The sequence below is a fragment of the Lampetra fluviatilis genome, chromosome 2 (assembly GCF_964198595.1).
Source record: "Lampetra fluviatilis chromosome 2, kcLamFluv1.1, whole genome shotgun sequence".
Classification (NCBI taxonomy): Eukaryota; Metazoa; Chordata; class Hyperoartia; order Petromyzontiformes; family Petromyzontidae; genus Lampetra; species Lampetra fluviatilis.
The window spans coordinates 540,099-567,362 of NC_136276.1; the positions used below are offsets into that span (position 1 = coordinate 540,099).

The 27,264-nt window shown below is 57.5% G+C and overlaps 1 protein-coding gene across 1 annotated transcript in view; it reads right to left on the reverse strand.

Moving 5' to 3' along the window:
* LOC144938929 (receptor-type tyrosine-protein phosphatase N2-like) overlaps window positions 1-27,264 on the reverse strand; it is a 203,494-nt gene that overhangs the window by 29,920 nt on the left and 146,310 nt on the right. Inside the window, exons 12-15 of the mRNA XM_078866659.1 lie at window positions 6,928-7,155; window positions 4,434-4,706; window positions 3,678-3,825; window positions 2,249-2,322 (exon numbers count right to left, since the gene is read on the reverse strand). Coding sequence (XP_078722785.1) covers window positions 2,249-2,322; window positions 3,678-3,825; window positions 4,434-4,706; window positions 6,928-7,155 — 723 coding nt within the window. The remainder of the gene's footprint in view (window positions 1-2,248; window positions 2,323-3,677; window positions 3,826-4,433; window positions 4,707-6,927; window positions 7,156-27,264) is intronic.

The following is a 27,264-nucleotide window of genomic DNA, read 5'->3' on the forward strand; positions in this document are numbered from 1 at the left end:
CGTGAACGCCTCCACGTGTTGCACTCGATCTGGATTTTGCTGGTCACGTTTTTCCACGGATGCAACGCAACGTGGCCGTGTGTGTTTGCCATGTTGACATTTGTCGTTGTTTATCAATATGTTATCCCAATGGTGCTACGGGCGTCACGTCAGGAGACCGTAGCTACGTCCGTCCAACTCTCACGGAACTGTGCAGCCCTTCGTGTCAAGAGAACGACCCACAAACGTGGATATCCCAGAACTACCTCTGAGTTGCCTATTGCTGACCTCTAGGTCACATGCAGTAGAGGGCAGCGCTTTCCCACTCGCTCTGCAATTTGAGAGTCATGTTCGTCGAATGACAGTCAAACCGATATATTCATTCTTAGAGCCGGACAGTCACTGGTGACCGAGCTGAGCGCAGAAACAACGCAGCATAGCGCAGACCGAGCAACCAGGGCTCAGCACCGCCACCACTACCACCACCACTACCACCACCACGACCACCACCACTACTACCACCACCACTACCACCACTACTACCCCCACCAATACCACCACCAATACCACCACCACTACCACAACCACCACTACCAACCACTACTACCACCACTACCACCAATACCACTATCCCCACCACTACCACCACCATCACTACCATCACCACCACTGCCACCACCACTGCCACTATCTCAACCACTACCACCACTACCACTATCACCACCACTATCACCAGCACTACCACCACTACCGCCACTATCACCACCACTACCACCACCACTAACACCACTACCGCCACTACCGCCACCACCACCACGACGGCCCCCAGGGACAGGCAGCGCCGTGCAGCAGCCAAACTCGCGACTCGGATCGACCGGCGCCCTCGCGCTCACGGCGCCCGTGCTACGGGCTGGGGGAGCGACCACGGTGTGGGGAGCGGTGCGGGGTGCATGGAGCGGTGCGGGGTGCATAGAGTAGTGCGGGGAGCGGTGCGGGGTGCATGGAGCAGTGCGGGGTGCATAGAGCGGTGCGGGGAGCGGTGTGGGGTGCATGGAGCGGTGCGGGGAGCGGTGCGGGGTGCATGGAGCAGTGTGGGGTGCATGGAGCGGTGCGGGGAGCGGTGCGGGGTGCATGGAGCGGTGTGGGGTGCATGGAGCGGTGCGGGGAGCGGTGCGGAATGCATGGAGCGGTGTAGGGTGCATGGAGCGGTGCGGGGAGCGGTGCGGGGTGCATGGAGCGGTGTGGGGTGCATGGAGCGGTGCGGGGAGCGGTGCGGGGTGCATGGAGCGGTGCGGGGTGCATGGAGCGGTGCGGGGAGCGGTGCGGGGTGCATGGAGCGGTGCGGGGTGCGGTGCGGGGTGCATGGAGCGGTGCGGGGTGCATGGAGCGGTGCAGGGAGCGGTGCGGGGTGCATGGAGCGGTGCGGGGTGCATGGAGCGGTGCGGGGTGCGGTGCGGGGTGCATGGAGCGGTGCGGGGTGCGGTGCGGGGTGCATGGAGCGGTGCGGGGAGCGGTGCGGGGTGCATGGAGCGGTGCGGGGTGCGGTGCGGGGTGCATGGAGCGGTGCGGGGAGCGGTGCGGGGTGCATGGAGCGGTGCGGGGTGCGGTGTGGGGTGCATGAAGCGGTGCGGGGTGCATGGAGCGGTGCGGGGAGCGGTGCGGGGTGCATGGAGCGGTGCGGGGTGCGGTGCGGGGAGCGGTGCGGGGTGCATGGAGCGGTGCGGGGTGCATGGAGCGGTGTGGGGTGCATGGAGCGGTGTGGGGTGCATAGAGCGGTGCGGGGTGCATGGAGCGGTGCGGGGTGCATGGAGCGGTGTGGGGTGCATGGAGCGGTGCGGGGTGCGGTGCGGGGTGCATGGAGCAGTGCGGGGTGCATGGAGCGGTGCGGGGTGCATGGAGCGGTGCGGGGTGCATGGAACGGTGCGGGGTGCATGGAGCGGTGCGGGGAGCGGTGTGGGGTGCGGGGAGCGGTGTGGGGTGCGGGGAGCGGTGTGGGGTGCGGTGCGGGGTGCATGGAGTGGTGCGGGGTGCATGGAGCAGTGCGGGGAGCGGTGTGGGGTGCGGGGAGCGGTGCGGGGTGCATGGAGCGGTGTGGGGTGCATGGAGCGGTGTGGGGTGCGGGGAGCGGTGCGGGGTGCATGGAGCGGTCTGGGGTGCGGTGCGGGGTGCATGGAGTGGTGCAGGGTGCATGGAGCGGTGTGGGGTGCATGTGTGGGGTGCATGGAGCGGTGTGGGGAGCGGTGTGGGGAGCGGGGTGGGGCGGACTCACGATGGGGCTCGCGTTGATGTAGTCCGAGTTGGCCGCGTTGGCTTCTGCCTTGAGCGCGACGCGCGCGTGGTCGTCTGCACACAGCGCAGAGAGGCACGGGGCGATGAACGACAAACGCAGACGCCGTGCGCGGCTCAAACCTCTCGTGCCCTGCCGCTCCCCACAAACCGCGACGATGTCGTGGCGCGCGGCGCTCCGTGTCGACAAGACGACGCCTCCCGGGAGCGGCGGCGGTGACGGAGACGCCGACGGCGACGGGGGGCGAATTGGAAGTGCGACGCGGCACCTACGCTGGGACCTTTCTGTCAATGAGCCGCGCCTGGCCCGTGTCCTCGCACTGCTGCGGTGGTGGCGATGGCAGAGTAGGTGGTGGTGGATAGTTGGGGTGGTGGTGGTAATGGTAGTGGTGTTGATTATGGTGGTGATGATGGTGGTGATGATGATGGTGGTGATGATGATGGTGGTGATGGTGATGATGGTGATGGTGGTGATGGTGGAGGTAGTAGCAGCATCGTGTCCGGTGTTGGGGACAGCGCGATGCGCGGTCGTTCTTAGGAGCCCCGTGGCACGCGGCTCGAGAGGGCCACGGGCGGAGTGACGGCGAGAGCCGGGCAAGGAGAGCGCAGGTGAGCGGTGGATCGGGGTGAGGGGTGGATCGGGGTGAGGGGTGGCTCGGGGTGAGCGGTGGATCAGGGTGAGGGGTGGCTCGGGGTGAGCGGTGGATCGGGGTGAGTGGTGGATCGGGGTGAGCGATGAATCGGGATGAGCGGTGGATCGGGGTGAGCGGTGGATCGGGGTGAGTGGTGGATCGGGGTGAGTGGTGAATCGGGGTGAGCGGTGGATCGGGGTGAGCGGTGGATCGGGGTGAGCGGTGAATCGGGATGAGCGGTGGATCGGGGTGAGTGGTGGATCGGGGTGAGCAGTGGATCGGGGTGAGTGGTGGATCAGGGTGAGTGGTGGATCGGGGTGAGCAGTGGATCGGGGTGAGTGGTGGATTGGGGTGAGCGGTGGATCGGGGTGAGTGGTGGATTGGGGTGAGCGGTGGATTGCGTGCTGGACGTTACTGGGGGGGGGGGAGAGTGGTGGCCGAGTAATCACCACCAACTCCCTGCAGCTACCCGATTCCACAACCACGTGTATGGCTTCGTGGAGCGGTCGTGCGGTGGGTAGCGCACGCTGCACTATGAACGAGTTCGATTCCCACGACCAATAACAGTGGCGGGAAGTTGAGCCGGTCCTGGGCATCTCCGAGATGAACTCAGCCTGGCATGAGTCCAGTACCCGGTGAGGCGCGTCCACATCCGCACTGGGTAGACAAGAAGCGGCGTGGTGTTGGGCACCCTTCACAGCTGTTCGCCAACAGCACTTGCCCCAAAAGTCTGTTGAAAGGCTACAGGGGGGATCTTTGTCTGCTGCGTGTGCGGCGTACACGGGAGGATGTTGCCGTAGCGATTCTTGACGGTGTTGTTCGGCCTCTGCGCCACGGTGCAGGCGTTGGGCTCGGCCTGGTAGCAGCAGAGCGCGTCCCACTCGGCCTCCAGGCGGTCCCCGTTCCGCACGTGGTCCTCCATGTAGGACTGCGAGGGCGCACAGACACGCGGACACAGAGGGACAAAGATTCCCCGTGGAGCAGGAACAAGACTGATGGGGCGAGTGCTGATTGCGAGCTCCTATGAAGGCTGGACGGGCCCAGCTATGAGTGGGTGGTGTGGCCGACACCACACCCAGCCCCCTGTATCCCCCCAGCGCTGTTTACAAATAGCAGCAGGCAATCATTTAAGGCCGAGCCGACCTTGGGGAAGCCCAGAACCGGTTCAGATATTTGCCATTGATGGTGGCTGTAGCCCTGTGGTGTCCACTTCCACGGGCCCTTCTCGAACGCGAAGGTGAGAATTCTCAATGGATTCTCTCGTCTCACGATGCGCCGTGACGCTGAGAGTGGTACACAAGCACAGATAACAACACATCGCGAGACATTCATCAAGAAACACTGTGTGTGGCCTTTAACCGGAAAACAAACAGGCGACGTTTTTGGCAATGGCCCTTCTTCGCACCACGTCCACCGATGGAAGTGCTATGAAGAAGGATCACCGCCCGAAACGTCGCCCGTCACGCACGAGTCCCCGCGAAGGCCGCGGCGTTGTCGCGCGGTGAGCACGTCCACTCGGCGGCGTCGCGCACGCACCAGGATCATGTGGCCCGTGGTGATGTCGAGGTTGGAGGGCGCCGGCTCCTCGCTCCAGGACGAGACGCTGCTCCGCGGGGAGGGGCTCAGGGGCCCCCCGTCGCTGAGCTGCGAGGAGAGGCTGCTCATGCGCGACGGGCGCGAGGGGTGGGCGCCGTGCGGGGCGTGGGGGGCGACCCCCACGCCGCCGGAGACGCCCCCCGCGGGGGGGGGCTCCCCGCAGCCCCCGCCCTTCTCGGCCGTGCGGATCGCCATGCGCTGCCGGCACAGCTCCTGGGGGAGAGGCGGCGCGGTTGGCGGTCAGCGTCGCGGAGCGGCGGGGCGTGGAGTCGCGTTGGGAGTGTGAAGGAGAAGGGGCTGTGGTTGCAGGGATCGGGTTGTGGTTTAAAGGCTGGGGTTGTGCCAAGTTGGTTAGGGTTGTAGTCAGAGGGTAGTCTTTTAGAGTTGTTAAGTCTTTTTTTTAATCGAGTTTAGGGGAAAAAATATTTAGTTCGTTATTGCAACCGACCTCTGGGTCATGGCATCAGCAGCCGTCAGCCTCCTCTTGTGAACAGTGCAACAGGCTCATGATTATTAGAGGGAGGGGGCAGCGTGGCATCGGGAAGATCACTTCAACCTCAACTCTGCACGAAATTAAATCTATCGACGTAACCGACTGGTAACACGCGGGGTCGCGGAGGTGGTGATGGTGGTGAAGGTGGTGGTCGTGGTGGTGGTGAAGGTGGTGGTCTTGGTGGTGATGGTGGTGGCGGAGGTGGTGATCGTGGTGAAGGTGGTCTTGGTGGTGAAGGTGATGGTGGTGGTGAAGATGGTGGTGAAGGTGGTGGTGGTGGTGGTGGTGGTGGTGGTGAAGGTGGTGGTGAAGGTGGTGGTGGTGGTGAAGGTGGTGGTGAAGGTGGTGGTGGAGGTGGCAGCACCCGAGGCTTGCTCGAGCAATCGCGCCGTGATAATTGCCGGCGGGAGGCCGAGACGGAGCTGTCAGCTGTCAGCTCCGTCTCGGCCGCATGGATGGAGCCACGACTCTGATGGAACCCACGACTCTGATGGAACCCACGACTCTGTTGGAACCCACGACTCTGTAGGAACCCACGACTCTGTTGGAACCCACGACTCTGATGGAACCCACGACTCTGTTGGAACCCACGACTCTGATGGAACCCACGACTCTGATGGAACCCACGACTCTGATGGAACCCACGACTCTGTTGGAAACCAACGACTCTGATGGAACCCACGACTCTGTTGGAACCCACGACTCTGTAGGAACCCACGACTCTGTAGGAACCCACGACTCTGTTGGAACCCACGACTCTGATGGAACCCACGACTCTGATGGAACCCACGACTCTGTTGGAACCCACGACTCTGTTGGAACCCACGACTCTGATGGAACCCACGACTCTGATGGAACCCACGACTCTGTTGGAACCCACGACTCTGTAGGAACCCACGACTCTGTAGGAACCCACGACTCTGTTGGAACCCACGACTCTGTTGGAACCCACGACTCTGATGGAACCCACGACTCTGATGGAACCCACGACTCTGATGGAACCCACGACTCTGATGGTACCCACGACTCTGTTGGAACCCACGACTCTGTTAGAACCCACGACTCTGTTGGAACCCACCACACACCATCCACACTGATTATTTAGATGCAGCACACGCCCACAAGGTCAGCACAAAGATAAAGACCCTCCGTGTAGCCTTAACAGACTGTTGGGACAAGTGCTGTTAGCGAGTAGCACCTATGATGGCCGTCACGGTACACGAGGGGTGACGAGCAAACACACCCGGCCGCCTTTGTCTCCCTAGGGTTTACACACCGCATCACATACTAATTTGAGGCTAAGTCAACCCAAGCCAGCACCACACGAGCGGGGACACCGCGTTGCTGGGGCGCTGTCTCCCTCCCCGTGGCCGCCCTCTCGCGCTCCTCCCCACGACCCCCGGGGCCCTCCCCCGGCCGGGGGCCTCTCCCCCTCTCGACTGACTGGGCCGCCGCTATCACGGCGGCCTGCCCCCCCCCCCCCCGACTCACAGATAGAGAGAGAGAAAGCCGCGGTGCTGCTACTGCTTCCGCGCGTCTTGTAGCGAGCAAAACGTTAAGGGCAAAGGAGCAGCCATGCAATTCCCTGCCGACACCTCTGCTGCTGGATGGGCCTGCCCTGTACAGAGTGCGTGTGGTACAGCGTTTCGGGCAGACAGCGCGTGCGGATGGATATTGGTGCGGGGTCCGGGGTCCGGGGCGGTCGCCCCGATTCGCCGTACCCTGGGGACGGCTCTGGGTGCGGGCCATAGGAAGATTTCACTTCCACAGACAGCCGTCGAGATCAATTTTACTGCCACTCTTGCCGGCAGATGCGACGGCCGACTCTGACGAACGGCGACGTGAATGGCGCGTAGTCTTATTTTTTTTACTGTTGAGACCCCCCCCCCCCCCCGCGCGATTAACCAGGGCGGCCACCGGGTCTCGAACCGCCAACGTCACCTGGTAGTCGGAGGTGGGGTCGGGGCTGCTGTGGGCGGCGGCGGCGGCCAGGCTGGCATAGCGGTGGCCGCTCTTGGTGGCGCGGCGGGCGCGCAGGAGGCAGTAGGCGAGCAGCGAGCCCAGCAGCACGCCGCCCAGGCACACGGCGCCCGCCACTGTCGGCCCGAGCAGCCCCGGCACGGCCGCCACGGCGCCACCCTCATCGGACAGCTGGCCCGGGGGCGCTCGCTGGCATTCGAGAAGAACAAGGGGTGGGGGTGGGGGGGGCAAAGGGCGAGAGTGAGACTGGGGGAGGGGAGCTCGAGCCCAGTTAGCGCGGGTAGCTGTGCGCGTTGTCCCGCACGACGTCCGACGTTTCGTTACGCGCCCTGCTGGGAGCTTGTTCGTGGAATCATTTCCTGGAAATCAACCCGGGAAGAAGCTACCGGCACCTGGAGTGAACCGCCGGACATCGTGCCGAGCAACGCGCGGACACGGCGGAGGGCCGTGCAGCAGCAGCAGTATCAGCAGCAGCAGCAGTATCAGCAGCAGCAGTATCAGCAGCAGCAGCAGTATCAGCAGTATCAGCAGCAGCAGCAGTATCAGCAGCAGCAGCAGTATCAGCAGCAGCAGCAGCACAACCGCAAAGCGCGGCCGCGGAGCGCATTCGGCCCCACCGCGCGGTACTCTAGCGGCTGAAGGCGGCGAGAAGCGGCGGGATGTTCCCGTGCAGACGAAGAGGCGGCGTGGCTCGTTTCAGATAATGAACGACCACAGAAACCCAGCGGCCGTGACTGAAACCAATGAGTGTGGAGATGTACACGCACGCCGTGCGATCGAGTCGCGAGTCAACTCAAAGGGAACTCGCTGCGACCCCTGGCACGGTGTGAGACGACACTGCCGCCACCATCAGTGTCACCACCGCCACCATCATCGCCACCACCGCCATCACCGCCACCACCACCGTCACCACCACTGCATGCGTTTTCATTACAAACCCCAGTACGGATATTTTGGCCTTTTTTCACGCTGGCCAGAAGCCTTGGAGGAGGATGCACGACCTGCCGTGTGGACAGAGGCGCCGGTGTGTCAACTGCTGCGCACGCGGACGAAGTGGAGAGTTCTGGGACTGCCAGCCTCCAGTAGCAGAATGCAGTGGCCATCAACAGGCAGAGCAACTTAGAGGAACGAAACCTCCAGCGCCGCACAGCACGGCATCACACCACGTGGCGTGCCAGGGTGCAGTGGAACGCTGGACTCGCGATGGGTCGTCACAATCACATCTAAGAATCGGATTTTCGTCTCAATTTAAGCATCTCGCTTGTGACGGCTTCTTCTTCAAAAAGTGGCAACATTACATGAAGCAGCATCGACTGAATAAAATGAAAATGAGAATTGTTTCATTTACATTGAGAATCTGATAACATTTATAAATAAATAACTTGGAGCTAGATTTGAAATGAAGCAAGCTGCCGTGGTGTGGCGGTGAGCAGCGCGCCGGACTTGCAGTCCAGAGGTCGACTGGTCGGAGCGATCTCCCGGCACGGCACTTTAGACAGTGGGGCGGGTTATAACGATCTCCCGGCACGGCACTTTAGACAGTGGGGCGGGTTATAACGATCTCCCGGCACGGCACTTTAGACAGTGGGGCGGGTTATAACGATCTCCCGCACGGCACTTTAGACAGTGGGGCGGGGTTATAACGATCTCCCGGCACGGCACTTTAGACAGTGGGGCAGGTTATAACGATCTCCCGGCACGGCACTTTAGACAGTGGGGCGGGTTATAACGATCTCCCGGCACGGCACTTTAGACAGTGGGGCGGGTTATAACGATCTCCCGGCACGGCACTTTAGACAGTGGGGCGGGTTATAACGATCTCCCGGCATGGCACTTTAGACAGTGGGGCGGGTTATAACGATCTCCCGGCACGGCACTTTAGACAGTGGGGCGGGTTATAACGATCTCCCGGCATGGCACTTTAGACAGTGGGGCGGGGTTATAACGATCTCCCGGCATGGCACTTTAGACAGTGGGGCGGGTTATAACGATCTCCCGGCATGGCACTTTAGACAGTGGGGCAGGTTATAACGATCTCCCGGCATGGCACTTTAGACAGTGGGGCGGGTTATAACGATCTCCCGGCATGGCACTTTAGACAGTGGGGCGGGTTATAACGATCTCCCGGCACGGCACTTTAGACAGTGGGGCGGGTTATAACGATCTCCCGGCACGGCACTTTAGACAGTGGGGCGGGTTATAACGATCTCCCGGCACGGCACTTTAGACAGTGGGGCGGGGTTATAACGATCTCCCGGCATGGCACTTTAGACAGTGGGGCGGGGTTATAACGATCTCCCGGCATGGCACTTTAGACAGTGAGGCGGGGTTATAACGATCTCCCGGCACGGCACTTTAGACAGTGGGGCGGGTTATAACGATCTCCCGGCACGGCACTTTAGACAGTGGGGCGGGGTTATAACGATCTCCCGGCACGGCACTTTAGACAGTGGGGCGGGTTATAACGATCTCCCGGCACGGCACTTTAGACAGTGGGGCGGGGTTATAACGATCTCCCGGCACGGCACTTTAGACAGTGGGGCGGGGTTATAACGATCTCCCGGCACGGCACTTTAGACAGTGGGGCGGGGTTATAACGATCTCCCGGCACGGCACTTTAGACAGTGGGGCGGGGTTATAACGATCTCCCGGCACGGCACTTTAGACAGTGGGGCGGGGTTATAACGATCTCCCGGCACGGCACTTTAGACAGTGGGGCGGGTTATAACGATCTCCCGGCATGGCACTTTAGACAGTGGGGCGGGTTATAACGATCTCCCGGCATGGCACTTTAGACAGTGGGGCGGGTTATAACGATCTCCCGGCACGGCACTTTAGACAGTGGGGCGGGTTATAACGATCTCCCGGCATGGCACTTTAGACAGTGGGGCGGGGTTATAACGATCTCCCGGCATGGCACTTTAGACAGTGGGGCGGGTTATAATGATCTCCCGGCATGGCACTTTAGACAGTGGGGCGGGTTATAGCGATCTCCCGGCATGGCACTTTAGACAGTGGGGCGGGTTATAACGATCTCCCGGCATGGCACTTTAGACAGTGGGGCGGGTTATAACGATCTCCCGGCACGGAACTTTAGACAGTGGGGCGGGTTATAACGATCTCCCGGCACGGTACTTTAGACAGTGGGGCGGGTTATAACGATCTCCCGGCACGGCACTTTAGACAGTGGGGCGGGGTTATAACGATCTCCCTGCATGGCACTTTAGACAGTGGGGCGGGGTTATAACGATCTCCCGGCACGGCACTTTAGACAGTGGGGCGGGTTATAACGATCTCCCGCACGGCACTTTAGACAGTGGGGCGGGGTTATAACGATCTCCCGGCACGGCACTTTAGACAGTGGGGCAGGTTATAACGATCTCCCGGCACGGCACTTTAGACAGTGGGGCGGGGTTATAACGATCTCCCGGCACGGCACTTTAGACAGTGGGGCGGGGTTATAACGATCTCCCGGCACGGCACTTTAGACAGTGGGGCGGGGTTATAACGATCTCCCGGCACGGCACTTTAGACAGTGGGGCGGGGTTATAACGATCTCCCGGCACGGCACTTTAGACAGTGGGGCGGGGTTATAACGATCTCCCGGCACGGCACTTTAGACAGTGGGGCGGGGTTATAACGATCTCCCGGCACGCCACTTTAGACAGTGGGGCGGGTTATAACGATCTCCCGGCACGGCACTTTAGACAGTGGGGCGGGGTTATAACGATCTCCCGGCACGGCACTTTAGACAGTGGGGCGGGGTTATAACGATCTCCCGGCACGGCACTTTAGACAGTAGGGCGGGGTTATAACGATCTCCCGGCATGGCACTTTAGACAGTGGGGCGGGTTATAACGATCTCCCGGCATGGCACTTTAGACAGTGGGGCGGGGTTATAACGATCTCCCGGCATGGCACTTTAGACAGTGGGGCGGGGTTATAACGATCTCCCGGCACGGCACTTTAGACAGTGGGGCGGGTTATAACGATCTCCCGGCACGGCACTTTAGACAGTGGGGCGGGGTTATAACGATCTCCCGGCACGGCACTTTAGACAGTGGGGCGGGGTTATAACGATCTCCCGGCACGGCACTTTAGACAGTGGGGCGGGGTTATAACGATCTCCCGGCACGGCACTTTAGACAGTGGGGCGGGGTTATAACGATCTCCCGGCACGGCACTTTAGACAGTGGGGCGGGGTTATAACGATCTCCCGGCACGCCACTTTAGACAGTGGGGCGGGTTATAACGATCTCCCGGCACGGCACTTTAGACAGTGGGGCGGGGTTATAACGATCTCCCGGCACGGCACTTTAGACAGTGGGGCGGGTTATAACGATCTCCCGGCATGGCACTTTAGACAGTGGGGCAGGTTATAACGATCTCCCGGCACGGCACTTTAGACAGTGGGGCGGGTTATAACGATCTCCCGGCATGGCACTTTAGACAGTGGGGCGGGGTTATAACGATCTCCCGGCACGGTACTTTAGACAGTGGGGCGGGGTTATAACGATCTCCCGGCACGGCACTTTAGACAGTGGGGCGGGGTTATAACGATCTCCCAGCACGGCACTTTAGACAGTGGGGCGGGGTTATAACGATCTCCCGGCACGGCACTTTAGACAGTGGGGCGGGGTTATAACGATCTCCCGGCACGGCACTTTAGACAGTGGGGCGGGGTTATAACGATCTCCCGGCATGGCACTTTAGACAGTGGGGCGAGTTATAACGATCTCCCGGCATGGCACTTTAGACAGTGGGGCGGGGTTATAACGATCTCCCGGCATGGCGCTTTAGACAGTGGGGCGGGGTTATAACGATCTCCCGGCACGGCACTTTAGACAGTGGGGCGGGTTATAACGATCTCCCGGCACGGCACTTTAGACAGTGGGGCGGGGTTATAACGATCTCCCGGCACGGCACTTTAGACAGTGGGGCGGGTTATAACGATCTCCCGGCACGGCACTTTAGACAGTGGGGCGGGGTTATAACGATCTCCCGGCACGGCACTTTAGACAGTGGGGCGGGGTTATAACGATCTCCCGGCACGGCACTTTAGACAGTGGGGCGGGGTTATAACGATCTCCCGGCACGGCACTTTAGACAGTGGGGCGGGGTTATAACGATCTCCCGGCACGGCACTTTAGACAGTGGGGCGGGGTTATAACGATCTCCCGGCACGGCACTTTAGACAGTGGGGCGGGGTTATAACGATCTCCCGGTACGGCACTTTAGACAGTGGGGCGGGTTATAACGATCTCCCGGCATGGCACTTTAGACAGTGGGGCGGGTTATAACGATCTCCCGGCACGGCACTTTAGACAGTGGGGCGGGTTATAACGATCTCCCGGCACGGCACTTTAGACAGTGGGGCGGGTTATAACCATCTCCCGGCATGGCACTTTAGACAGTGGGGCGGGGTTATAATGATCTCCCGGCATGGCACTTTAGACAGTGGGGCGGGTTATAACGATCTCCCGGCATGGCACTTTAGACAGTGGGGCGGGTTATAACGATCTCCCGGCATGGCACTTTAGACAGTGGGGCGGGTTATAACGATCTCCCGGCATGGCACTTTAGACAGTGGGGCGGGGTTATAACGATCTCCCGGCATGGCACTTTAGACAGTGGGGCGGGGTTATAACGATCTCCCGGCATGGCACTTTAGACAGTGGGGCGGGGTTATAACGATCTCCCGGCACGGCACTTTAGACAGTGGGGCGGGTTATAACGATCTCCCGGCACGGCACTTTAGACAGTGGGGCGGGGTTATAACGATCTCCCGGCACGGCACTTTAGACAGTGGGGCGGGTTATAACGATCTCCCGGCACGGCACTTTAGACAGTGGGGCAGGGTTATAACGATCTCCCGGCACGGCACTTTAGACAGTGGGGCGGGGTTATAACGATCTCCCGGCACGGCACTTTAGACAGTGGGGCGGGTTATAACGCCGCTCTCCTGCCCGCTGCCTGTGCAGCCAGCAGCAGCAGGGCACTTGGGCACGGCCACGAGGTGGACGTTAGGGAATTTCAGAATTAATTTTTAAACATTCAGATGCACGTTAATTGGGAACAAATCGTACTTTTCGAGATGAAGGGCTGATAAAATGGTGTCATCATCAATCACATGCAAATGGTGCATAGGGTTACATGTTCATATATATATGCGCACAGACAAAAACACTGTGGACCGTAATCATAAACTCTCATGACACCAGTTGTGTAGTTGCTGGATTGATATTATTGCTGCTATTCTAGTGAGTGAATGCGTAGGTGTTAGAGTGTATGGGTGAGCGAATGGGTTGGTGGGTGGGCGAGTAAGTTGGGTGCGTCAGTGAGTGAATGGTTGGTTGGTTGAGCGAGGGTGGGCGAGCGAGCAGGAGAGTGAATGAGTGAGTAGGCGAGGGAGTGTGTGGGCGAGGGAGCGCGGCGTCTCTCCTCTCCTCGCGGCGATCACCACGTGACCTCGCTCCTGCACCGTGGCCCCCCTCCATCGCCCCCCCCACGCTGCACTGCACGCTGCCATCAGCCCGCCCGACAAACCCGCGCGGCAGGGCTTGATGAGCGATTGTTGTCCTGTACTTCTGTGCTCCCAGACTTCACCAACCCGCGCTGACCAGCGTGGTGAAGTATGCTCAAACAACCTCCATTGCTGACACTGCATGGGACCGCCTTCACCCTGCAGTGGCGTCACACAGACCCTCCGTGTGCGCCGGGTGGCGAGCGACCCCCACGCACGACGCGAGCGTGGCCGCCGTCTGTCTCTGCGCTGCGTGTGTGCAGGGGGCCGTTGGCTAAGAGCAAGTGGGGATGCCCACACACCTAGAACTCATCACCCACGATATCGTTCAGACACAGAACTCGTCACCTCAACGTGATTATGCAAATAATTATTGCACAGCGTAGTGAGATGCAATTAGCACGAATGGTGCGACGTACGACTGAAATAAGTATAGCCCAGTCCTAGAACCCAATACCAACTCTATAGCCCAGACCCTGCATGCAGTGTCCAGTGCTGGATTCGTGTCACGTGGGGGAGGCACTGTCAGGGGGCAGTGTTACGGTGTAAGAGGCCGGTATTAGCAGGAGTCATGACTCAGCGAGAATCGGTGGCTCGTGCCGCAGGATGAAGAGAATGAGGAGGAGGTGGGAGGTGGGAGGAGGGAGGTGTGAGGAGGAGGTGGGAGGAGGTGGTAGGAGGAGGTGGGGTGGTAGGAGGAGGTGGTAGGAGGAGGTGGTAGGAGGAGGTGGGGTGGTAGGAGGAGGTGGTAGGAGGAGGTGGGGTGGTAGGAGGAGGTGGTAGGAGGAGGTGGTAGGAGGAGGTGGGGTGGTAGGAGGAGGTGGTAGGAGGAGGTGGTAGGAGGAGGTGGGGTGGTAGGAGGAGGTGGGAGGAGGAGGTGGGAGGAGGAGGTGGTAGGAGGAGGTGGTAGGAGGAGGTGAGGTGGGAGGAGGAGGTGGTAGGAGGAGGTGGTAGGAGGAGGTGAGGTGGGAGGAGGAGGTGGTAGGAGGAGGTGGTAGGAGGAGATGGTAGGAGGAGGTGGGAGGAGGAGGTGGTAGGAGGAGGTGGTAGGAGGAGGTGGTAGGAGGAGGTGGGAGGAGGTGGTAGGAGGAGGTGGTAGGAGGAGGTGGGGTGGTAGGAGGAGGTGGGAGGAGGAGGTGGGAGGAGGAGGTGAGGTGGTAGGAGGAGGTGGTAGGAGGAGGTGGTAGGAGGAGGTGGTAGGAGGAGGTGGTAGGAGGAGGTGGTAGGAGGAGGTGGGGTGGTAGGAGGAGGTGGGAGGAGGAGGTGGGGTGGTAGGAGGAGGTGGGAGGAGGAGGTGGGAGGAGGAGGTGAGGTGGTAGGAGGAGGTGGTAGGAGGAGGTGGGAGGAGGAGGTGGTAGGAGGAGGTGGTAGGAGGAGGTGGTAGGAGGAGGTGGGAGGAGGTGGTAGGAGGAGGTGGTAGGAGGAGGTGGGGTGGTAGGAGGAGGTGGGAGGAGGAGGTGGGAGGAGGAGGTGAGGTGGTAGGAGGAGGTGGGAGGAGGAGGTGGTAGGAGGAGGTGGTAGGAGGAGGTGGTAGGAGGAGGTGGGAGGAGGTGGTAGGAGGAGGTGGTAGGAGGAGGTGGGGTGGTAGGAGGAGGTGGGAGGAGGAGGTGGGAGGAGGAGGTGAGGTGGTAGGAGGAGGTGGGAGGAGGAGGTGGTAGGAGGAGGGGTCTCGTCGCGCGGGCGACTTCTCGAGTCCACCGCCCCACGTGCTCACTGCCGCGCTCTGGTCAAGTCGCTCGTCGCCTGCAGTGGGCAGAGCGGCAGTCGCTGTCCCCGGCGCATCCCTTCACGGGGGCCCTGGCGCTGGGGGAATGGCGCGGAGAGCGATGTCCTCATCATTATTTAATCACTGAGTGTTGAGTTTGTTCTATGTGTTACACGGATGATCTGGTTTAGCCAGTTTTCCGGATATTCTCCACGAGAGAGATCCGCGGTGCTGCTTGAGCAGAGCAGCAACAACGCAAACGTTGCAGAGAACTCGTACAGGGTCCTTCGGGAATGTTGCGCACTGGCACACGAGGTGTTGCACGGTCTTAAACGACTGCGCCGAATGCAATTTAATGAATAAGCAGATGAACGAGAGCAGAGGCAGAGTGCTCTGTGTGGAACCGAGACGCGATGGTGCGTGAAGATCGACGCTCGGTTTTGAATGGGCGCGCTCTGACTGCGATGTGACACGGATCAGAAACGTGGGCGTTGGCAAAGAAAGTGGAATGATGTCTGAAAAAGCGCGCAGAGTGGAGAGGGCGCACGCTTTGGGCTCACGCCGAGAAATAGGAAGTAGCAGCAGCAGCGTGGGCCACGGGACGAGCGCGAGGCGCCCCACAGAGAACAGAAAGGAGCCAATGCCAAACGCTCCCTGGACGTGGAGCGAAACGTCGGACATCGTGCCGAACGATACGCCGCACAGCCCTTGAAACCCATCGGGGAGCTGCACAACAGTGAAACCCTCACGTAGCGGGGTGACTATTTGGGGTGAATTGTCATCTCTCCAAATGCCCTGATCGGGTACAGAAATCATCTTCCCCATGAGTTTGCTCTCCATAACTCCCCCTTTAAACCACATACATCATGTCTTTTCTCTACAAGCTAATGTTGGTATTATAACAGCAAATTTAGGCCGAGTAGACCTAGGGGAAGTCCACACCAGGTTCGGATACCATTGCTCATCGTCCCAACAACCACGACGAACCACAACCAACTAAACCACTGTCAACACAACCACAACCGCCATTCGCCACTACTACACACACACACACCAACACACACACACACACCTACTACACACACCCACACACACACACCCACACACACACACCAACACACACACACACCAACACACACCCACACACACACACCCACAGACACACACCAACACACACACACACCAACACACACACACCAACACACACCCACACACACACACACCCACACACCAACACACACCCACACACACACCTACTACACACACCCACACACACACACCAACACACACACACACCAACACACACACACACACACCAACACACACCCACACCCACACACACCCACACACACACCTACTACACACACCCACACACACCAACACACACACACACCAACACACACCCACACACACACCCACACACCAACACACACACACACACCCACACACCAACACACACCCACACACACACCTACTACACACACCCACACACACACACCAACACACACACACACCAACACACACCCACACACCAACACACACCCACACACCAACACACACACACACACACCCACACACCAACACACACCCACACACACACACCAACACACACACACACCAACACACACCCACACACACACCCCAACACACACCCACACACACACCTACTACACACACCCACACACACACACCAACACACACACACACCAACACACACCCACACACACACACCAACACACACACACACACCCACACACCAACACACACCCACACACACACCTACTACACACACCCACACACACACACCCACACACACACCCCAACACACACACACCCACACACACACACACCCACACACCAACACACACCCACACACACACCTACTACACACACCCACACACCAACACACACACACACCAACACACACCCACACACACACACCAACACACACCCACACACACACACACCAACACACACCCACACACACACACAACCACACACACACACCAACACACACCCACACACACTCCTACTACACACACACCCACACACACACACACCCACACACAACCACACACCAACACACACCCACACACACACCCACACACACCCACACACCAACACACACACACACCTACTACACAAAGGCACACACGCACAAAGATCCATCCGAATAGGCTTTAACAGACTGTTGGGGCAAGTGCGTGCTCTTGGCGAGTAGCAGCACGGCACATGTGCGCATACGCACACAGACTTTTCGGGCAAGTGCTGTTAGCGAGCACCTATTAAGAGCGGCAAGGCACACGAGGGGGTGTGTGGCCAGCACTACGGCACGGCCGCCTTTGTCTCCTTAGTGGCGATGTTAACACACCGCACTAGGTACTCATTTGAGGCCGAGTCGACGCACACAAACACGCACACAGACACGCACAGAGACACAGATACGCACACAGACACACAGACACGCACACAGACACACATACACACAGACACGCACACAGACACGCATACGCGCACACAGACACGCACACAGACACACAGACACGCAGACACGCACACAGACACACACACAGACACGCACACAGACACGCACACAGACACACAGACACGCAGACACGCACACATACACACAGACACGCACACAGACGCACGAGGCGCAGTGAGCAGGAAAATGCGGCGAGCCACCCCCCCCGCCTCCCTCCCCACACACAACAAAAACAAAAGTGGCAAATAACTGAAGGGAGGGCGGAGCAGCCCTCGGTAAATCTGAGAGTTTCAAAGGCGCGCGGGCGGTCCGCGCACTGGGCCGTGGGTGCCGCGATGATGGAGCTGATGGGACGCCCTGCGGTGACACGCGCCGCCGCCGCTGCCGCCACGGGGCACACGGCTCCTCCTGCCGCCGCCGCTGCCGCCACGGGGCACACGGCTCCTCCTGCCGCTGCCGCCGCTGCAGGAGGAGGCGGCACTGCCACCCACGCGCGCGAGGGTGGGAGGGAGCGGTGGCGCAGCGGTTGGCGTGCGCCGCGCTACGAACGCGGCCACAGTCGTCCACGGGTGACACCGGTGGCGGGTGATGTGCGAGGACTGGCCCTGGGCCACCCCTAGATCCACGCGGCCTCTAAACGACTGCCAGCACTGGGGAGACCGAGGCGGCCGGCTATGGTTCAGACTTAGAACACGGACCCACAACCACCACCTCTCGTACACCATTCCGGCCTCAATAGGCGCTCGCCAACAGCACCTGCTCCACAGTCTGCATCGTTACACAAAGGGGGGGGGCGAGGGTGAGAGAGCGAGCCAGTGAAGCAATGGGGATGTGCACTCAGAGAGCCACGGCCATCTCCTCTCTACCTTTCGTGACGGCAAATGTGGCAGCACCGTCACTGCCGTGGGGGTGCGGGAAGGGGAGGGGGGGGGTCGCTGGTGGAATCGGTTCAAGAACCCCCCCCCGTCTCGCGATCGCAGCAGCTCGGCCTGGCGTGCTGACCCGACACAGCATCGACTGGGACATCTGCGGACCAAGAGCTGCACAGCTCATCGGATTATTCCAGTCTACATACTCTGATTCGGAAATGTTCTGATTCTGAGCCGGGATGAGATGAGTCACGTGTCGGTCCCAGGCGAGGTGGCATGACGTGAGCGCTTATACTGTCTCCATGTGGCCGATGACAGCGAATAGTGCGATAACCAATTCGAAGTGAGTGGGATTGTGAAGCTGCACCTAAAAAACAATTCGGTACGGCTCAAGAGCGATGACGACGATGATGATGCTCTCGATGTCTGCCTCTTGACCCAGCCGCCTCTGCCCGGACGAGCCACGCGGACCCAGAGCCAGCGTGCCGGGGAACTGCGTTATTTGTAGATGTATGTCTTTCCTGAATTACCTGGTGACTGTGTTCACGTACAAAGTGCCGCTGTTACAACGCGGGGCTCGCGAAAGCAGGCAGATTCAACGAATCTGAATTCCTGCGGTCACGAAAGTTTTCAGTAAACATTTTAAGCCGACAGAGTTCGGGGGAGGTGGGGGGGTGTTTGAGTGCAACAGGAGCGCGTCGTGGCGAGCTGAGCACGCACGGCTGTAACATCGAAACAAGACGCAGACATTGCACTCACTGTCGTGGCGAGCTGAGCACGCACGGCTGTAACATCGAAACAAGACGCAGACATTGCACTCACTGTCGTGGCGAGCTGACGCGGGGACGCGGAGCGATTGTTTGCAAGCGCCGCGTGTACCCCGCGTGCTTGGCATGTACTGATTGCCAAACACAGGCGGATTGAAGTGAAGACAATGACGACATTGCCAACAGCAATCACACGACAATAATGCATCATCTACGCCTCGAGTTTTCTGGCTGCCTGCCGGCTGGGCACCTCTCCACCCCAACGATAACTCTGTTGTTGTGAGTAGGCCGTTGCCACCGAAGCTAGCTGGGTAACTGACTGCAGGGGACTTTTCCGTCTAACAATTAAACATTTTATTTAATTTAAACGCCGGAAGAAGTTCGGAAGACATTGAATAACAATTACCGAAGAGGTGGGAGAAACGAAAACAAAACACTGACTCGGCTCGTTGATAATTTCTCACCTTTCAATTAGTGTTTCTATTAATGCAACTCTCTCACCGGAATAAAAAAAAAGCTCACGACAAATGTTCGTGTTATTTTATAATTACATCAAACAGCAGATTACTGTTCGTGCTCCGAGTACAGGAGGACTGCGAGAAGAGCTTACACACGGTGACAGCTGACTGATTATTTGCAGACACACGAGTTATCTACTCATACTGCTACTACGACAGTACAACTACTATACTACTGCTGCTACGATACTAACTACAGTACGACTACTAATAGAGTCTCGACCCTGTAATTCGGCAGGGACCTGCTGCATTGAAGTGGAAACGAGGGGACGACACTCAGGGCTCCGCACAGATGGATTCAATCGGTTGAAAGTGGCGCAAATGGAAAGCGAGGAGACACGTACAGGCTCACCCAACCAAGTAGTTGTTTTTTTTTCTGGGCGCGCCACTGATGGCAGCCGGGAGGGGAAGGGTCCAAAGTGAACTCCTCTCTCACTCGGACGTCATAGGCCCACGACGAGAAACCAAGACAAAGATCCCCCGCATAGCCTTCACAGACTGTTGGGGCAAGTGTCCAGCACCTATGAAAGCCGGCACGGCACAAGAGAGGGTGGGTGGTCAGCACCACATCCGGCCGCCTTTGTCTCCCCAGTGGCGATGTTTACACACCGCACCAGGTACTCATTTGAGGCTGAGTCGACCTAGGGGAGACCCAGGACCGGTTCAGATAATCGTCACTGGTGTTGGCCGTGAGCGGGAATCGAACCCGGGTCGCCGGGTTCGTAGTGCAGCGCGCTAACCGCTACACTACCGCTCCCCACACACACATATGTACATGTGTGTACATGTACATATATGTGTGTGTAAAAGTACACCTGTGTATGTACACGCTGTAGACACACGCTCGAGGAAGAGCTCCACTCTGAGCCCGAGTCTCGCGCGGCCTCCTCGCTCCCCGCACGCGATCTCCGTGATGTGTGACGGCGCGCCGATAGGAAGGGAGATGATTCTATTATAAGAGAGACGATGAGGGAGATAACGGAGATGCTAAGGGGTTATAATGGAGATACTGGAGAATGTACGGGGTATAAGAGGAAGATGATAAGATGTATGATACAGGGGATTATCAGGGAGATTATGAGAGGGATGATAAGTGGGAATGACGATAAGGGGGGTGGATGATCATGGGGTGGATGATCATGGGGTGGATGATCATGGGGTGGATGATCATGGGGGTGGATGATCATGGGGGTGGATGATCATGGGGGTGGATGATCATGGGGTGGATGATCATGGGGGTGGATGATCATGGGGGTGGATGATCATAAGGTGGATAATCATGGGGGTGGATGATCATGGGGTGGATGATCATGGGGTGGATGATCATGGGGTGGATGATCATGGGGGTGGATGATCATGGGGGTGGATGATCATGGGGGTGGATGATCATGGGGGTGGATGATCATGGGGGTGGATGATCATGGGGGTGGATGATCATGGGGGTGGATGATCATGGGGGTGGATGATCATGGGGGTGGATGATCATGGGGGTGGATGATCATGGGGTGGATGATCATGGGGGTGGATGATCATGGGGGTGGATGATCATGGGGGTGGATGATCAGGGGGTGGATGATCATGGGGGTGGATGATCAGGGGGTGGATGATCATGGGGGTGGATGATCATGGGGGTGGATGATCATGGGGATGGATGATCATGGGGGTGGATGATCATGGGGGTGGATGATCATGGGGGTGGATGATCGGAGCGGGCGCCTTTGGCGAGATATCTGAGAGTCTCCTCCGTGATTATCGCGGCGCCTTTCATCTCCAACGGCGCCCTCGTCAGAGACGCTGCACTCTGCGCGGGCGCGTGCGGCAGCGAGTGTGTCAGCGTGTGTGCATCACTGTCAGGGTGTGTGTGTCAGGGTGTGTGTATGTCAGGGTGTGTGTGTCAGTGTGTGTGTATGTCAGGGTGTGTGTGCATCAATGTCAGTGTGTGTGTGTATCAATGTCAGGGTGTGTGTGTCAGCGTGTGTATCAATGTCAGGGTGTGTGTGTCAGCGTGTGTGTGTATCAATGTCAGGGTGTGTGTGTCAGCGTGTGTATCAATGTCAGGGTGTGTGTCAGCGTGTGTGTGTGCATCAATGTCAGCGTGTGTGTCAGTGTGTGTGCATCAATGTCAGGGTGTGTGTCAGCGTGTGTGTGCCAGTGCGTGTGTGTGCATCAATGTCAGGGTGTTTGTATGTCAGGGTGTGCATCAATGTCAGGGTGTGTGTGTGTGTCAGGGTGTGTGTCAGGGTGCGTGTATGTCAGGGTGTGTGTGTGTCAGGGGATGTGTGTGTCAGGCTGTGTGTCAGGGTGTGTGTATGTCAGGGTGTGTGTCCGAGTGTGTGTATGTCAGGGTGTGTGTGTCAGGGTGTGTGTCAGGGTGTGTGTATGTCAGGGTGTGTGTATGTCAGGGTGTGTGTGTGTCAGGGTGTGTGTGTGTCAGGGTGTGTGTATGTCAGGGCGTGTGTGCCAGTGCGTGGAACTGTGGAGCAGCGGTCACCGCGCTTTGATACACACCAGCGACCCGCGTTCCAATATTTGAAGCGATCCTGGGTCTCCCCTAGGTCGACTCAGCCTCAAATGTGTACCTGGTGCGATGTGTAAAAATCATCAATAGGGAGACAAAGGCGGCCAAGCGCGGTGCTGGCCACCTACCCCCTCGTATGCCGTGCCGGACTTCATAGGTTATGGCTAACAGCACTTGCCCCAACAGTCTGTGAAATATTATAGGGGGATCTTTAGCTTTACATGCCCGTGAGTGCACCAGTACGCGTACTGAGTCGTCGTGACCTTGAGTTCGATTCCCGGCCACAGGCAACATCAGTGGCGAGTGAGATCAGAACCGGTCCTGCCCCCCCCTCCTCTCCACCCCTCCTCGACCACCCCCGCACTGATCAGCCTGTGGTAAAGTATAGTTAAACATCCCTCGCGACTCAAGTACATATCTAGACGTTCATCCAGCAGTGGATTGATAAAGGGCTGACAATTATTACTCTTGATTAATTATTGCAAAATATAACACTGTGTGTATGATGGGGGGGGGGGGATCAAGAGTGTGAGCGATAATGCAATGGGTCATAAGCCGAGCGAGCGCACGTGCAACATCCTGACGAGCGAATTCCCCGGATTATAAGACGCTCCGGAAAATAAAACGCACCCTAAAATGTGTGCCCCGGTGTCAACAGAGTTGTTATACAGATCTGGTCTCACACACACACACACACGACCGGAGTATAAGACGCAGCCCCAACGTTTTCACAATTTAAAATAGCAGCGAAAAAAGTGCGTCCTATAATCGGGAGAACGTGGGCAACAACTTGGGAGTGCTTTTACTTTGAGTGCTGCTGTATTCATGTCTTGCGGGGAGCGGCCGTGATCTCGGTGCGCACATTCTGCTGTGCGGCGAGTGCAATGGGAGGCCGCAGTCTCTCGGAGGGCGAAACATCGTCAATCATCCGCTGATCAATTTCATCGTTTTGCATCACGTGGGGACACAATCAATGCGATGCAACCGCCACGCTATGAACGCGTGCGCGGCGCACGACCGCGACCACGACCACGACGAGGAGCAGAGCAGAGCAGCAACGCGCGCTGTGTGAAGCGGCCGTGGGGGGAAGTGGGCGGCTTCCTGCAGAGGAGGATGGATTCTTTTGGGAGATGGAGGGCGGGAGATGAGAGAGGGTTTAAGACCGCATTTGCATTACCAGACACATTCGTCAATAACACCGTTGTTGCCTTTAATAGGAACATATATATTAGGCGACGTTTCGGGCAATGGCCCTTCTGCATAGCACTTGTCCGAAACGTGGCCTATCATATACCCCCCCCCCCCCCCCCCCTTTAAAGGCCACAGTGTTATAATTGACGATCGTGTTGAGTTTGCGTTATCTCTGTTTAGTGGAGCGCTGCTAACGTAGAGTCAGCGACAAGGGTGTCGGACTGGGACCCGCTCGCTGTATCGTGGCGCTTTCAATCGGCTCCAGCGTCACACTCCACGGAAGGCGAATTACTCGGTTCACCAGCGATGACGACGAAGACGCCATTGTATTGCGAGGCTCTGAGCGGCAAAAATGTGTAACTCGGGGCTTGCCCGTGCCGACTCTGTGAGTGAGAGCTATCTCCCTGCTCCACGCCGTCCGTGTTGTGCTCACAATTCGACCGTCGGATGTTTGTTATTGAAAGCACAGAATCGGCAATATTTGTAAACAATAAAAAAAGATACGTCAGCTCTCTAGCCCTACCACAACCAGATTAGAATGTGCATCACACTCGCTCGCCGTGGTTTCTAGGTACAGTATCGAACACTACGCTCGCGTATCACCCACCTTACCCGCATGCGTGCATCACAAAAACAAAGATCCCCCGTATAGCCTTGACGGACTATTGGGGCAAGTGCTGTTAGCGCTCGCCTATGAAGGCCAGAAAGGGACACGAGAGGGCGGGTGGCCAGCACCACGCCCGGCCGCCTTTGTGTGCCGAGTGGCGACGTTGACTACACACCGCTGCACCAGGCGCTCGTGTGAGGCGTAAGTCGTCCTAAGGGAGGCCCAGGACGGTTCAATATTTGGTATTGGTCGTGAGCAGGAATGGAACTCGGGTCGCCGGATTCGTAGCGCAGTGCGCTAACCATTGCACCACCGCATTACAACCCGCACACAGGCACACACCCACAATACGAGTACATACACGGAGAGGCAGGGAGAGGAACACGTGCACCAGAGAACGTACGCGGCTTAAAGGCATCGCGTTGACAGCGAAGGAGAGGAAGTGGGCCAGGGCAGGAGGTGTTGGATCGAAGGGACGGTGGCCGAGGGCAACGACGGAGCTGCAGACAAAGGAGGGAACGCGCCCGAGACGAGACCAAAAAGCTCAACACCTTCGTCAGTAATTAGACTGTGGTCTTGAAAATAAAAATATATACTGGGTGACGTGTGGGACAATGGCTCTTCTTCACAGAACACGGGGGAGGGAGAGGGGTAGAGAGTGAGGTGTAGAGGCCATATTCATTGTCGCATCACCAGACTGCGAGAAATGGCGACGGTGGGGGGCTTCATCAAGCAGTGGATAGAGCATCGCTCATGATGTAGATGACGATTAGACCCTGCATACATCGGCGTCAACCCATCTGCTAGAAAAGCAAACGCCTTTCCCTAAACCTCGACCGCGAAGCGACCGGCGCCACTGTTTGCTCCGTGGACATTGGTTTGGTTCACCAAATCGCCCTCGACGTTGTGCGTTACAAATTCATCTCCTCGGGTTCGATTCTCGCCCACGACCAACATGAGTGGCGAATATCTGAACAAAGTGTCCGGCGCTGTGTGTGTGTATAACATCAACAAAGGGGAGACAAAGGGGGCTGGGCGTGGATCTCGCCACGCAGCACCCCTCGTGCCTTCCCAGGTGTTACTCGCTCACAGCACTTGCCCCCGACAGCCTTTGTGGACTACACGGGATATCTTTGTCTTTCGTTTGTTATTTTCTTACCTGCCAAGAAGGCGACCAATATCCTGGCACCTAATGAGATGGGGAGCAGGAGGAGGAGGAGGAGCGCGTGGCGTGAATCGTCACGGTGACGTCTCATGGAAGATTCATGCGGAGCGGCTCCGAGCAGAGTCACCACTCGCGACCGCTCACTCCCTCGCTCGCGGGCGGCATCTCGGCACAGTCGGATCAACATCCTTCTTCTTATTATTAGTAGTAGTAGTATTTCCGTTATTATATTATGTACTATTAAAACATTATCTGTGACTCGAATGTCCTGGCTGGCTGCTGGCAAGGCCCCTCTCCACCCCAATGATAATTCTGTTATTAGTGGCTGCTGCGGGCTGTTACCATCGAAACTAGCTGGGTAACTGGCTACACGGGATTTTTCGTGTAACAAATGAACATTGAGTTGAGTCGAATCAGCGGAATAAGAAGTTCGGAAGCATTTAATTTTAATAGTAATAATACTAATTGATTGTGATAGCGAAGAGGTGGGAGAAAATTCAATAGAAGACTGACTATGATTCATTTAAAGTCGCTCTCACCTTTCAATGTGTGCTCCTGCTCACGTATTTCTTTCGCTAGAATATTATTTAAATCCGATGGAAAATATTAAGAACGGGAGCCAGAGCAGAGCCTCACCATTCTGGCGAATTGCCCGATGATGCTGGATGCAATTACCAGCGAAACGTCGTACCCAAAAAATTAAATGTTGCGGTTGCACTCTTCAACACACCAGTGGGCTAAAGTAGTGAACTATTTGTCGTTTGTCAACGTGACACGTTTTTGCTGATTGGCCGTGTCGGGTGGTGGAGGGTTACGACACATTTATAAATAACGCGATCTAACCCAAAAACGTTTATTATGAATAATATTGGTCGCGAAAGCCTACGTGTTAAACTATTATTTCAATCCTATGAAAATATATTCATTATAGACCATCATTAATAGTATTGTCTTCATCGATTGTCTTTGTAAGACGTATTATTATTATTATGATCATGGTTCATTGTCGTGATCATGAAAGAACGCAACGCGTCCGTCTGAGAGTGCGGCCACCGCAGAGGTGGGGCGATGTAATAATCAGTGGAGGTGAAGGCGCCGCGTGGATTGTGAACATCGCGGGATTGTGAGCGATGGCGACGGCTTTGGGGAGGCCTTCATCCAGCAGTGGACTGCTGATGAACGCACCCGGATCTCGTTGGATGCCGAGTGTTCCGCAGGTGGAGCTCCCGACATCCAGCACGTAGATGATGGCAGGATGTCTGTGAATGCCAGGTGAAGCGTATGTAGGCTGAGGCTGATAGCTGGTCAAGAGATAGAAGCACAGCAGCGGATTATTGAATCTATCTGTGCGGAACGGTGGGTGGTCTCCCCTCGATGTGGGAGGTGGGTTTTCTCCGGGTCCTCCAGTTTCCTCCCACACAAAGCAGGGCAGTATTTTAATTGAATCTGTCAAACATCCCGAGGCAAGGGCCCTCTTTAAAGAGAACATTGAGACTCGGTGAGGCTTTCAACGGAGAAATGTCGAGCATTGCAATTATTGTTAAAGTGGAGGCCAATTGTGAAGAACCACATAATCTAAAGGATACTTCCAATGAACGCGGTCCTACATTTTCCGCACTGAGTCTCAAGATGTGCTCTCACCAGTCCTGCGCATGACGTCCCGTGTTCGCGTTCTTGACGATATGTTCTTTGTGAATGTAGGATAAAGCTTGAGTAATATGTAATGTAAACACCACCATCACCACAACCAGTATCTCTGTCGATGTTCATATTATTTAGTGCAGCGTAATAATAATGGTGATGTTTTTCGGCTATAAATTCGAACGGGATACCGTGCAGTTTTACCGCAGCCAATTTGCTACCCCACTAAATCCCGCGTGCGTTGAACAAATGGCCGTCTCTTTCTCCCCCCACCTCTCCCTCCCTTTACAAAGTGCTCCTCAAAACATC